The 13,275-nt window shown below is 41.0% G+C and overlaps 2 protein-coding genes across 3 annotated transcripts in view; both read right to left on the bottom strand.

Annotated features, from left to right (window-relative positions):
* Nucleotides 1-157: 157 nt before the first annotated feature.
* LOC113813900 (speckle targeted PIP5K1A-regulated poly(A) polymerase) lies at nt 158-7,748 on the bottom strand. The gene is made up of 8 exons (XM_027365961.2): nt 7,568-7,748; nt 7,009-7,117; nt 6,392-6,486; nt 6,004-6,148; nt 5,511-5,659; nt 2,806-2,882; nt 2,484-2,672; nt 158-2,274 (listed from the first exon to the last, which is right to left on the bottom strand). Exons 1-8 carry the CDS (start codon nt 7,746-7,748, stop codon nt 616-618), a joined length of 2,604 nt encoding a protein of 867 aa, XP_027221762.1. The 3' UTR covers nt 158-615.
* Nucleotides 7,749-7,799: 51 nt separating this feature from the next.
* Nucleotides 7,800-13,275, bottom strand: part of Tpt (tRNA 2'-phosphotransferase) — an 18,419-nt gene continuing 12,943 nt past the window's right edge. For both annotated transcript variants that reach the window (XM_027365963.2, XM_027365964.2), the window contains exons 2-6: nt 11,529-11,663; nt 10,978-11,091; nt 8,625-8,853; nt 8,381-8,488; nt 7,800-8,184 (exon numbers count right to left, since the gene is read on the bottom strand). In XM_027365963.2, the coding sequence (XP_027221764.1) occupies nt 8,168-8,184; nt 8,381-8,488; nt 8,625-8,853; nt 10,978-11,091; nt 11,529-11,663 (603 nt within the window). In that variant the 3' untranslated portion in view covers nt 7,800-8,167. The remainder of the gene's footprint in view (nt 8,185-8,380; nt 8,489-8,624; nt 8,854-10,977; nt 11,092-11,528; nt 11,664-13,275) is intronic.

Below are 13,275 nucleotides of genomic sequence, written 5' to 3'. Positions count from 1 at the left end.
AAACTATTGTGAAATTACGTCCTTAACAATCAAGACCATAACACTCGAATATCCAATTTTATTTGGTCAAATGTTTGCTTTCATATAGGCTTTGTAGAGGTTTTTACTGAACTCCTAAAGTACACTAAAATTCCAGAATGACTGCAAATAAAAATGATTTTCTTTTTTCTTTTTATTTTTATTTGCATCTACAACTCTCAAAAAGTTCACCACAAGACAAATCACTGACAAGTAAACCATCATTATAAACACTTATCCATTGCATACACTCTGAAAAGAAAAAAGGTTGAGGGGAAAAAACATACAACGAGCATAATCCATTCACATTTCTAGTTACTCAATGGCTGACATACAGCTTCACTCAGAATAGAACAATCATTAAAGAAGTCACCAACTGTTATGGTAAAATCATTGTGCTTGAACAATCACCATTTTTCCAGCTAAACATATTCCCTACTTTTGAAGTCATAAATTTACAGTTGAAAATGGAATAAAACAAAAGAGAGACTTGTAGAGATCAAAACACTTACTTAAGAATTAATCTGCCTTCATCCTGCTTCATCATCCTAATTTCATACCTAGGTATCTTGCCGAATAAACACAACAAAAAAGGCTTTAAGTAGGAAGTTCTTCCTTGAGTTCTGAAACACTTGGCACAATTTCTGTTTGAAGATTAACATAATGTTGAACTCTTCTAAGCAACTGCTGTGAAAGTGAGCTCAAATAAGCGTACATATTGGCCATTTGGCTGCGGGTGATGCGCTCGTCAGACCTGGAATCCCCAGTCACTAAGATTTTGCAAGGGTTTTCACACTCCTGCCAAACCCCCAGTGTGAACACCAGCAACTCAGCCTTGGGAGCAGGTTTACTGTCGCTGACCTGCATCTGCGCAGCTGTGATAGCCATCTCATGCTTCAAGGGGTTGCTGTTCACCTCCTGAGGAATTTTTTTGGACATCATCTTCCGACCGATCCACAGTTTTGATTCTGATGTGCAATCTAATTGAGCCACGCGGCGGTACTTCATGGCGACGGACACACCAACTCCATCTCGAACTTTCCTCCGCTTGCCAGATTCAGAGTCATCTTCTGGACTCTCAGATTTTCTTTTCTTGCTTGAAGATGCAACCTCGACTATTGATACATCAATCTTGAGACACTGCTTCAGTACAAAATGAATTAAACTAGAAGCAGCTTGTCCAATATCATTTGCTCCAGTCATTGATCCTTTACCTCCAGACACTTCCCCATCTGCAGTAACTGTGAACTCAGTGCAATTTGTAAAATCCAGGGGATATTTGTACAGTTTTTGCTCTGGGCCAGTCTCTGCTTGGTTCATTACTAGCTCCAACTCCTCTGAGGTTTGAGATATCACTCCATTTAACTCCATTTCCTTCTCTTGTACACCATTCGCTGTGGCATCATTCTTTTTCTCATCTGAACTTCCTTCATGAATAATCATAATGTCACTAATGTCTACTACCTTTTTAGCTTCGGTCCCAATAGCAGTGCTTGTCCCAGGCACTGGAGACACTGAAATTTCTCCTCCTCCATTCTTCTTGGGAATGTCTAATATCTCAATGGAATCTTGGGACGTGTCTGCATCTGAATCATCCAGAGTGATAACTTCTTGAGATTGGTCAATTTCCTCAGGGCTCTCATCATCTGTGATTGTGATCTCTGTCAAGTCTTCAGAGGAAATTTCAATTGGCTCTAGCAGTTTTCCAAGAGACTCTTTGCCTTTATGTATGTCACGGCAAATATCCGCCGCTCTTCTGCACTTCAACTGAAACTCAGCCAATGGAGCATCACGAAGGCCTCTTGTGATGTTATGACTATGCTCAAAAGGATCTTGAACACAAATGGGTGTATCTACTTGTATGTTTACATCCTGCCTACAGTAAATCTCCAAACAAGATGGCAACTTCCTAAGATTCCTTTCTTTTACGCTTGATCTTTCTATCAAAAAGCCAGCTAGAGGGCACACCATCCATTTTTTTGCATCAAACTTTCCATAATATTCAAAGAACTCTGCTATAAGTTCAAAGATACTTGTATTGTGTCTTCTCTCATTCCATTCAACAACATTCCGTCCAAAGCCACAGTCCCAGCCACCTACAATGCACTGACCAGCCATGTCCCCTTGGTACAGTCTCTTTAGATGGGCTACTGATGGCACAATTGGGTCACTTCGGGACATCAGGACGAAAAGCATGAGCATTGTAAAGGCATAGTTGGTGATCAGGGTAGCTGGTTGTCCACCCCCGGTTATTCCCTGCAAATAAAATTCATTTTCAAATCTTTGAAAACAAAAGCTATATCAACATAATGAAAAAATAATCCCTCTATACAGAGAAATACTGCTTTGGACAAAATGTACTCTTTATTCATTCCCAATACTCCCAATTGAATACAAATAACACATACATGCACTTCAAGTTAATTTACACAAATTTTATAACAAAGCCTAACATATTCACATACCTGAATTTTTGCCCAGTATCTTATGATCATGAGGTATGGCCGCACAAGGTAATGGGTGCGAGTATATTGGCAAATGAGGGCAGTGTTATATACAGGCATACCATGCTTGAAAGAGAGATCAACCTGCAATCTTGTCACAGAATCTATAAACTTGACAATTGGGACTCTTGCTCGAGCAACAGCACGAACCTAAAAATAAGAGGAAAGAATTCATTAAGATATATACTATGACTACATCTACATTCTATTCCATATCTAGATTTCTTTGTTCAAATCTCTGCAAACATATCAGAATGAACACTTGAGGGGCAATTCTACGAACATTTATCCCCCGCCGAGATCTTCGAATTTCTCTTGCTAAGTACCACGTCAAATCACTGGCTTTGCAATCCATCTCACCTGCAGGGAGGAAAATGGTCCATTACAAATACAAATAGTTACAAAACACAAGTCATAAAAATATGCAAATAGGAGGGAGGGAAGGAGAGAGGAGAGAGGAGAGAGGAGAGAGGAGAGAGGAGAGAGGAGGAGGAGGAGGAGGAGGAGGAGGAGGAGGAGGAGGAGGAGGAGGAGGTGGTAGAGGAGAGAAGAAAGGAGGGAGGGAGGGAAGAAATGAGGGAGGGAAGAAAGGAGGGAGGGAGGGAGGGAGGGAGGGAGGGAAGAAGGGAGGAAGGAGGAGGACGGAGGGAGGAAGGAGGAGGACGGAGGGAGGAAGAAGGAGGAGGAGGAGGAGGAGGAGGAGGAGGAGGAGGAGGACAGAGGGAGGGAGGGAGGGAGGGAGGGAGGGAGGAAGGAGGAGAAGGACAGAGGGAGGGAGGAAGGAGGAGAAGGACAGAGGGAGGGAGGAAGGAGGAGGAGGAGGAGGAGGAGGAGGACAGAGGGAGGGAGGAAGGAGGAGGAGGAGGAGGACAGAGGGAGGGAGGAAGGAGGAGGAGGAGGATAGAGGGAGGGAGGGAGGAAGGAGGAGGAGGACAGAGGGAGGGAGTAAGGAGGAGGCAGAGGACAGAGGGAGGGAGGAAGGAGGAGGAGGAGGACAGAGGGAGGGAGTAAGGAGGAGGAGGAGGAGGAGGAGGAGGAGGAGGAGGAGGAGGAGGAGGTGGTAGGGAGAGAAGAAAGGAGGGAGGGAGGGAAGAAAGGAGGGAGGGAGGGAAGGAAGGAGGGAGGGAGGGAAGAAAGGAGGGTGGGGGTGGAGGAGAGAGGGAGGTAGGGAGGGAGGGAAGGAGAGACGGAGGGAGGAAGGGGAGAAGGACGGAGGGAGGAAGGAGAGACGGAGGGAGGAAGGAGGAGGAGGAGGAGGAGGACAGAGGGAGGGAGGGAGGGAGGGAGGGAGGGAGGGAGGAAGGAGGAGGACGGAGGGAGGAAGGAGGAGGACGGAGGGAGGAAGGAGGAGGAGGAGGAGGAGGACAGAGGGAGGGAGGGAGGAAGGAGGAGGAGAAGGACAGAGGGAGGGAGGGAGGGAGGGAGGAAGGAGGAGAAGGACAGAGGGAGGGAGGGAGGAAGGAGGAGAAGGACAGAGGGAGGGAGGAAGGAGGAGGAGGAGGAGGAGGAGGAGGAGGACAGAGAGAGGGAGGGAGGAAGGAGGAGGAGGAGGAGGACAGAGAGAGGGAGGGAGGAAGGAGGAGGAGGAGGAGGACAGAGGGAGGGAGGAAGGAGGAGGAGGAGGATAGAGGGAGGGAGGGAGGAAGGAGGAGGAGGACAGAGGGAGGGAGTAAGGAGGAGGCAGAGGACAGAGGGAGGGAGGAAGGAGGAGGAGGAGGACAGAGGGAGGGAGTAAGGAGGAGGAGGAGGAGGAGGAGGAGGAGGAGGAGGAGGAGGAGGAGGTGGTAGGGAGAGAAGAAAGGAGGGAGGGAGGGAGGGAGGGAGAGAGGGAGGGAGGGAGGGAGGGAGGGAGGGAGCGAGGAAGGAGGAGGAGGATGGAGGGAGGAAGGAGGAGGACGGAGGGAGGAAGGAGGAGGAGGAGGAGGAGGACAGAGGGAGGGAGGGAGGGAGGGAGGGAGGGAGGGTGGGAGGGAGGGAGGAAGGAGGAGGAGAAGGACAGAGGGAGGGGGGGAGGGAGGGAGGAAGGAGGAGGAGGACAGAGGGAGGGAGGAAGGAGGAGGAGGAGGAGGAGGACAGAGGGAGGGAGGAAGGAGGAGGAGGAGGAGGACAGAGGGAGGGAGGAAGGAGGAGGAGGAGGATAGAGGGAGGGAGGGAGGAAGGAGGAGGAGGACAGAGGGAGGGAGTAAGGAGGAGGCAGAGGACAGAGGGAGGGAGGAAGGAGGAGGAGGAGGACAGAGGGAGGGAGTAAGGAGGAGGAGGAGGAGGAGGAGGAGGAGGAGGAGGAGGAGGAGGAGGACAGAGGGAAGGAGGAAGGAGGAGGACAGAGGGAGGGAGGGAGGGAGGGAGGGAGGAAGGAGGAGGAGGAGTAGGACAGAGGGAGAGAGGAAGGAGGAGGAGGACAGAGGGAGGAAGGACGAGGAGGAGGAGGACAGAGGGAGGGAGGAAGGAGGAGGAGGACAGAGGGAGGGAGGAAGGAGGAGAAGGACAGAGGGAGGGAGGAAGGAGGAGGAAAAGGACGAGGACAGAGGGAGAGAGGAAGGAGAAGGACATAGGGAAGAAGGAAGGAGAAGGACATAGGGAAGAAGGAGGAGGAGGACAGAGGAGAGGGAAGGAGGGTGGGAGTGAGGAGGAGGGAAGGGGAGAGGGAGAGAAGGAAGGAGGGAAGGAAGAGGAGGAGGAGGAGGATGGAGGAGGAATAGGAGGAAGATGAGGAGGAGGAAGAGGAGAAGGAGGGAGGAGGAGGAGGAGAAGGAGAGAGGAGGAGGAGGAGGAGGAGGAGGAGGAGGAGGAGGAGGAGGAGGGAAGAGGAGGAGGAGGAGGGAAGAGGAGGAGGAGGAGGGAAGAGGAAGAGGGACGAGGAGGAGGGACAAAGAATAAAAATAGTAGAGGGAGAAGTATCAGGAAGAAGAATAGCAGAAGGCATAATCAAGATAAAGGGGGGGAGGAAATAAGAATAAGAATAAAAAAAAAAAAAAAAAGTTAACCTACTTTTCGATCCCTGCGCCCATGGATCTACTCCAAGATCCATGTAGAGATCCACGTCACAGCCAACAAAGCCCAAGTTATTGGCAGAGGATCCAAAGACATAGGCAAACACCTTTGGAAAATGTGGTGCGAGAAAGTCCATCATACTTTTCCTGGAAAAAAAGAAAGAAAGAATGCAACATCAGATCAATAATACCAAGAACAATTACAATTAGAACAAGGTCAAACAGACCACTTATTTACATACATTTTTGTCGTAATGCTGGCTTCAAAAATTCAAGAACATGCTAATCTATGTCATCATTTAAATTTCACATTAATTCTTTTCTTCCTTGGTGTAAAATACATCTTGCGAATAGTCTATAACAAGAACGCAGCACCACAGAATGACTCCTTCACAAAGGACCTAGTACCCACCCTTCAACTTGCAACCCATAAAAAAAATGAAAGAAAAAGAGAGAAAGAGAGAAAGAAAGAAAGAAAAAGACATTCCTACCTCAGATATTCCCTGCATTGGTAGTCCTCTGGCCGAAGCTCTACTTCTCTAATAATGGAATAAATCTGGTTGTCGATCTGATTGGCAGGCACTCTCTGCTTCAGCATGTTCTCTAAAAATTGACTAAGCACAAGAGCCTCAGCACCTGTCGTAAAAGGGGAAAAAAAGGCATAACTGAAGTGAAATTTGACTACATAGTTTAGCATAGACAAAAATACAGATTAAAATAAAGTGTTTTAATCCTTTTGTTTTTCACAAGATCAGAGAAAAAGAAAAAGAAAAGGGAAAAATATATATTCTTTAAGAAATTCTATAAATAAAATATCACATGGTCTACTCAAATACTTTCATTCACCTCTCCATGAAATAGGACATGGGGATCACTCACCATCATTCCGTGAATTATTCTGACGTTTAGCACTAACTTTCAAAGGTTTGTTTCCTATGCTAAACTTCTGCTTTAGCACTTCCTGGGCTATGTCCCTGAAATGAAAATCCAATTTTTAGATCCTGCTCATGACCAATCAAAGAGCATTCTAAATCTAAATCTACCAGTTATAAAATAATCCTTTCCAACAGTTTACTAAAACCAATATATTCTTAGGCGTAAGAAGAAATCATATAAAGGTGTTATCAGATAAACATCAAATCATTCAATTAGAAATTAGCACTTACTATCTCCTCTGTCCTCTCTCCTCTACATATAATTCATCATATTTCAGACTCCAATATCAATAATAAGACTATTCAAAATATATAAGCTCTGTGTATAGAAATCAAATATGCAATATCAGGAAAGACTGATATACAATAAATAAAAAGAAATCAAGAATAAGAGAATGAAAACAATATATTGCTTTAGCAAAAAAGTCAAATAAAGAAGATATAGCTGAAATCAATACATTACAATGAAGTTAAAAAAAATAAAAAATGGGAAAAGAAAATTAAAGAAAGAAGGGAAAAGAAAAAATAATAATAATAAAAAGGAGAAAGAAATTTACTTACACAGTATCAAATTCAATAAAGGTAAACCCTTGCTGGTAATTAACATTCCGCACTCTGTGCTTCCAAAAGGCCCCTAAAATAGTTTCAATTTGGGTGTTTGCATCATAACCTGAAAGGAAAAAGAGTTTCCTCTATTATGGATAAAAAGGTAAAAAACATTTTTCCCCCTATTTTAAAAGATGTAACAGATGAAATACAGGAATCTGGGGGCTTCTTATCTTAATTTTCCTTATAATATATTGGTTGCAATACTAGATTTACATACAATATCTTCAAATTCCAAATGAAATTGCACTTTGTAAACAACCATACTATTCTTCCCAGATTCTTCTTTAATGTTAGTCGAATCGCATGTGTCATTAGTGATTTACTAATGACAATTTCCAATTATTTTTATAAAGGGTCATAACAAAGCTGCAACATGTAAGTACTGTATGTCTTTAACAGTAATCATTAAATCAAACAACTTTACAGTATAATTTTTACAAACACAATCAGCATGAAAGAAATTAGTTAGTTGAAGGCAAAGAGAGAGAAGCTCATCAAATTCATAGCTTACCTGAGACATGAACTGTGCGGCGTGCCACATCACTAGCTGGGGGTTGGTTCCTGTTTTTGAGATTTTTCTGGTGGCGTTTGCCCAGTATGTGAGTTATGTACACAAGCTTGTCAAGTGGCCCAGTCTTGCAAAAGAAGCAGTTCTGGCTTTCCTGTTTCGGCTTTTTGGCAACTTCAGCCATTCTGCATTTATTGCACCCTGGATATTCTACTCCGTAATGTTCATAGATTGCCAAATGGATCAACTACGTTCACTTTTATCAAACAGATGTCAGTTTCATTGCATATTTTTGACAAAATGCTACACAGCTCCCAGTCTTAGAGCACACACTAGAAAGACTATCTATTCTACTTCCACATAATGCCCATCCAACACAGAGATATCTCATTGTTGAATGGAGTCTGCTAAAATCAGTAATAAACTCTACACAAAAATCACTTTGAAAGAGAACGAAAAAAGAAAAAAACTTCCTTTTTAAAAATTACAGTGTGAAAGAATCTTTTTCTGTATAACACTTTCTCATTGTTCATTTCAACCATTCATGGTTCAATTCTCTCAACTCAGGCTCAGAACACTTGGAACTAATACCTGCTGTGCTCTTTAAAGACGGTTTTCACCTGTGGAAATTTGGGAATCTTTAGAAATATAGCTCATATTCAATATACACTATAAGAATGACAAACAACATAGCTTTCAAAGTTGTCCCATCTTACCTTAGGAGATTAGTTATTATGGGAGAGATTTGTATAGTTACCAATTATTTGGCATAATATAGCATCCATAAGCATAAACTACACATTCTAGATGAAGTACCTGTTCTCTTGTCTGTAACTTTTGCAAAGTACTTTGGAGGCAAAAATCCCTCTTCATTACCCGGACACAATATCACATTGTTTGCAGACTTGTAGAATTTATAACCATCTGCAAGTAAATAAGAAATTCATTACAGTCTAAATGTATAAAGCAATTAACATACAATAATATAAATGAAAGGTGTGTTTTTTTTCTTCATTCTTGGTCTTCCATCTCCTTCCTCTTCACACACTTTCACACCTACCCTCCAGTGCCTTGGGCAAATTGATCCAGATGTACAGTTGGCAGGATGTGCGCATGCCACTTATTACAGCCGAGTCTCCTGGTAAACCTGGGGCAAAATGAATGTGTGTCCTATTCATGCGACTCAGACCCTGCTCCTTGATGCTAGGCCAATGGCGGTAATATGTTCCGTGGACTACCTCTAGCACCCTGTCCTCAAGAGTGATTTCTGTCAACTCTGGATCTTCTACCTGATGAACAATGAAAAGCATAATTTTACTAATGGGAATAAGAATCACAAGATAACCTTTCTTTAGTAATGCAGATTTAGTGCCCAGGTTATGGCAATGATTTACTGTCATACCATAGAGTGAACAAGATCCTTTATTTCATACAGAATTGTACTGAACATAATTTTTCTTAAATCAATCTACTCATTAGTGTTAACAGTCTGATTGGTGGAGCAGTGGCATGGTTTTGGTGCTGTTTTCCAATATCACTCAGTACAACTCCTGCTGCCTGGACACTAAAATGTTTCCTCACTTTCATAGCTTTTGGTCTATTCATCATAGATTTGTTTTACCATCATCTCTTAGGGCTAAATAGTTTAGGTATACTGGTCTGTTTTAACCCCTACAATCGGGGTGACATTACGGTCCTATCATGGTGCAGGTTGCATCACAGAAAATTGAAAATTATGAAAAAATGAGATAGAAGATACAAAGAACCAAATGCTATTTTTCTCTTCTTTTTTTTTTTACACACAAAGATGATATGGAGTCTGTGTAAGGAAAATAATCTATTACCATCTGGATAAAGCAAATCAAAAGATAAATATGGACATTGGAAAATGGAAAAAAAGCTGAGAAAGTTTATGCAAAATAACTTTGCAAAGGGGGGGCAAAGAGCCTTGTCACTGCTCATAGGTCTTCACATGCACCCAGCCACTTGGCCCATAATTTCAGCACTGTGATTTCCGTGACACAACCGGATCCAACATACATGAATACAGAAACTGTTGATGTGATAGACATTCTGCATACAATAAAACATAGCTTTGTTTTGTGAAATGTCTCTACAAATAGATGGCTCTGCAAGTGCACCAAGGAGTCAATTAGTAAAACTAAGGACTTTGCATGATTTCACTTTTCCTTGAGTTTTAGGAAGTGTTGTTGTTGTTGTTTTTTTGGGGGGGCTACCAATGGCAGTGCTGTTATATTTATCATTAGAAACGTTATAATGTTATTAACATTTCTAATTGCAATACAAGATTTAAAAAATATATATCTTCCAAAAAATCAAAGAAAAGGGTTAACAGGTGAGATACAAGTTACTAGCAATTGACTTCACTTTTCCTTGAGTTTTAGGAAGTGTTGTTGTTGTTTTTTTTTGGGGGGGCTACCAATGGCAGTGCTGTTATATTTATCATTAGAAACGTTATAATGTTATTAACATTTCTAATAGCAATACAAGATTTAAAAAATATATATCTTCCAAAAAATCAAAGAAAAGGGTTAACAGGTGAGATACAAGTTACTAGCAATTGACTTCCTAGTAACTAAGTACTTGTGGAACCATCTATGTCTTAAGAAAATTAATAAAATAAAGTCACAGTGGGCATGGCATTTCAGTACATGCCATCCCAGGCAGCAGTGGGTTAACCCACTAACAACGGGTGTCCCACATATGAGACACCCAAAAAAATAAACATTGCCGGGCGTCCCGCTAGTGTGACACTATATTGGGGCTCGCGCTCCGACGCAGCAGCGGGCCGCGGCCAGCGGGCAGGCAGACTCCGGGGCAGCCCCACCCACCGATTTTGTAGCCGTCCGGAATCTTTTATTTTCGGCTACAAAATATACCGGCGTTAATGGGTTAATATCAATATCATAAATATCTTTTGAATAAATTGGTTATGAACCTAAATATATTGGCTACAATAATAAAAAGATGTGCAATTACTCCCACATGAAATTAGGTGTTTTACCTGAGGACAATACTGTCAGATGCTAGGAACTGTGACATAGCCAACAGGAGTAATTGGAAGTTGCAACGGCTGTTTTATTTATAAGTTACAACTACTGCTTTATTCAAAGTGTGATAAAATCATCATATCTCCACTTTGTCTGCATCCTTTTCATTCTATAAAAATTAGCTAAAACTTCAACTATTTTGCTTGACCAATGTAAAAGTTCACAAGCATTGTGGTATAAGGGTGAAAAAAAAAATACTATGGCTCAGTCATTTGCCATTTAAGTATTACCAAAAATGTGATAATTGTCCTTGATGGGAGCATGCTTTACAGACAAATCTAGGTGATACAAAGAGATATATGATAAAAAAATATATATATTAATACGAATAATTTAACATACTTGTATTGAATGCCCTTGGTTAGCCTTAATGTAGTATACACCATCCTCTTCTTTTAGACCAAATCTTTGCTTGGGACAACTGATAACAACCTCTTCTATATCTTGCACTGTCACCTGATAAATGGTGAGAAACATATTAGATAAAGTTAAAGAATGTATATAAATACATAAATAAACTAGAAGCAGTCAGAGAGCACATACCTCCACTAGAGCAATAGGGTCACTGATGCAATTAAAATATTCACACTTGAAGAATTACATTAATTAGTAACATCTGTTTCTTGCATCTTGCAATGCTAATGAATCCTCTAAAAATTCCTGTACCTGGATCATCATCAAAATCTAATAGCATTTACGCTAGGCTGAGACACACCTCTGGTAGTAAATTCATAAATTGTTCATAACTTTTTGAGTTATTTTGCTAACCAACCCTGGATCTGGATCATTTTGTCCATATATCTATCAATCTATCTCTCTATCTATTTATCTATCTATCTATCTATCTATCTATATATGGTTTCATAAAATTAACTTCATAAATACTGACTTACTCTCTTGAATTTTGGTTTCTTGAGGACATCATCAAGCTTTGCCCAACCTCCGGGCAACAGTTCCAGGCCTTCCTTCGCTGCCCCGTGACGGAGCAACCAAGAAAGAGCTTTGCTTGTCTTCACTTTACTATCTCCCTGCAAAGGAAAATCAGCCATTAAGCTACTGGCTTGAATCTTTCTACCAGCTTTATTCCTTACAATGGTTTGATTCTCCCAACTGGCTTGGTTCATGCTATTGCCTTGATTCAATTCCCTGCTCTGCCAATTAAAATACTGTAGCTGGTGCAAATGCTATATAAAAATTATATTTATATATTCATATATATATATCATATATATATCATATATAGCAAGAAAGATAGATAGAGAGATATACAGATAGATAGACAGATATACATGTAGATAAGCTTAGATAAAGAGATAGATAGATACATACATATACATATATATAAATACATAAATATACAGACATGTGTGCTCATACATGCATGCGCACGTATGCACACGCGCACACACACACACACACACACACACACACACACACACACACACACACAGACACACAGACACACACACACACACACACACACACACACACACACACACACACACACACACACACACACACACACTCATGCACATATATATATACACATGTAAACATGAAAAGCCCACGGCGAAAAATTCAACAGAATTTACCATGCTTTCCTTCTGTTAACTACATATATTTCTGCAATGTCAGTATGTAATATGAGGTGGATAAAGGCACATACAAATGGAAGAAATAAAAATTGAGTTTTGTAGTATAAAATTATCTTATCCCTTTTATTTTAGTAAAAAAAAGGAAATCATCATCATCATCATCATCCTCATCATCATAACAAATAAAAAATATGAGAAAATCACACACATACTTATAAGGGCTAGCTATGCCCAAGGTATCTTGGTTTGTAGTTCCACAATACATAATCAAATGGCACCACAGCCAGCATTTTCAAAATCTCATCTAGCAAATATCGTACATGGATAAAATGCAAATATTGGTCAGGAATAAGAATATGAAGTTGACTATTGTCACACACTGGCCCTAAGAGGTTACGGCTGGTTTGAATTCCCTAAATAAAAAAATTTAAAAATTAAATATATAATTAAGGCATATGAAAAATTATTGTGTTACTAGTCCCGAACTAATAAACTCTTGTTAACTCATATATCTTCCTTATATGTGACACTGCCATGCATATTCTTTTTTTTTTTTTTTTCATTTCTTTTTTAACCCTTTCCCTGATACGTGCATCATTCAACGATTGCACTGAGGGCTTCTGAGCGGATACGTGCGTCGATGTACACACGTAACAAAACTACTCTATAAAACCTAGCTCATTTACTGGATTGTAAATATCCATCAATGTATTTGAGTAATGCCCAAAATGTTAAAAAATAAATAAATAAATAAATAAATAAATAAAATAAATAAAATAAAAATGCTGCCAGCTCGTCGGATAAAGCTTGTTTTTATCCGTAAGTAGCGGCATCATTTTTATGATGAACTTTTAGGCAATAGCACCTGAAAGGACAGTAAACCTTCACATTCAAATTTTTCTAAATGATATCAAAATATAAGCTTTTAGGTATGTAATGTTGCCTGCAAACTACTTATCAAGCCAGGCAAAAACTGGTGAAAATGTTGATGCAATAACCCCGTGTTGATGCCAATAGCCAAATTTTCAGCCCAACATTAATGGGT

This window comes from Penaeus vannamei, chromosome 6 (genome assembly GCF_042767895.1).
Source record: "Penaeus vannamei isolate JL-2024 chromosome 6, ASM4276789v1, whole genome shotgun sequence".
In the NCBI taxonomy this organism is placed as follows: Eukaryota; Metazoa; Arthropoda; class Malacostraca; order Decapoda; family Penaeidae; genus Penaeus; species Penaeus vannamei.
Note: the sequence above shows the minus strand (reverse complement) of the source record. Positions and strands in the feature narration are given on the sequence as shown.

Bases quoted from the DNA above. Each gene is read 5' to 3' on its own strand.
- LOC113813900 (XM_027365961.2), bottom strand. From the start codon at position 7,748: ATGGCTGAAGTTGCCAAAAAGCCGAAACAGGAAAGCCAGAACTGCTTC. The intron at 6,487-7,008 runs GTAAGTAAATTT...TTTTCATTTCAG, and splicing joins TTTATTGAATTTGATACTGT to GGACATAGCCCAGGAAGTGC. The intron at 2,275-2,483 runs GTATGTGAATAT...TTTTATTTGCAG, and splicing joins GATACTGGGCAAAAATTCAG to GGAATAACCGGGGGTGGACA.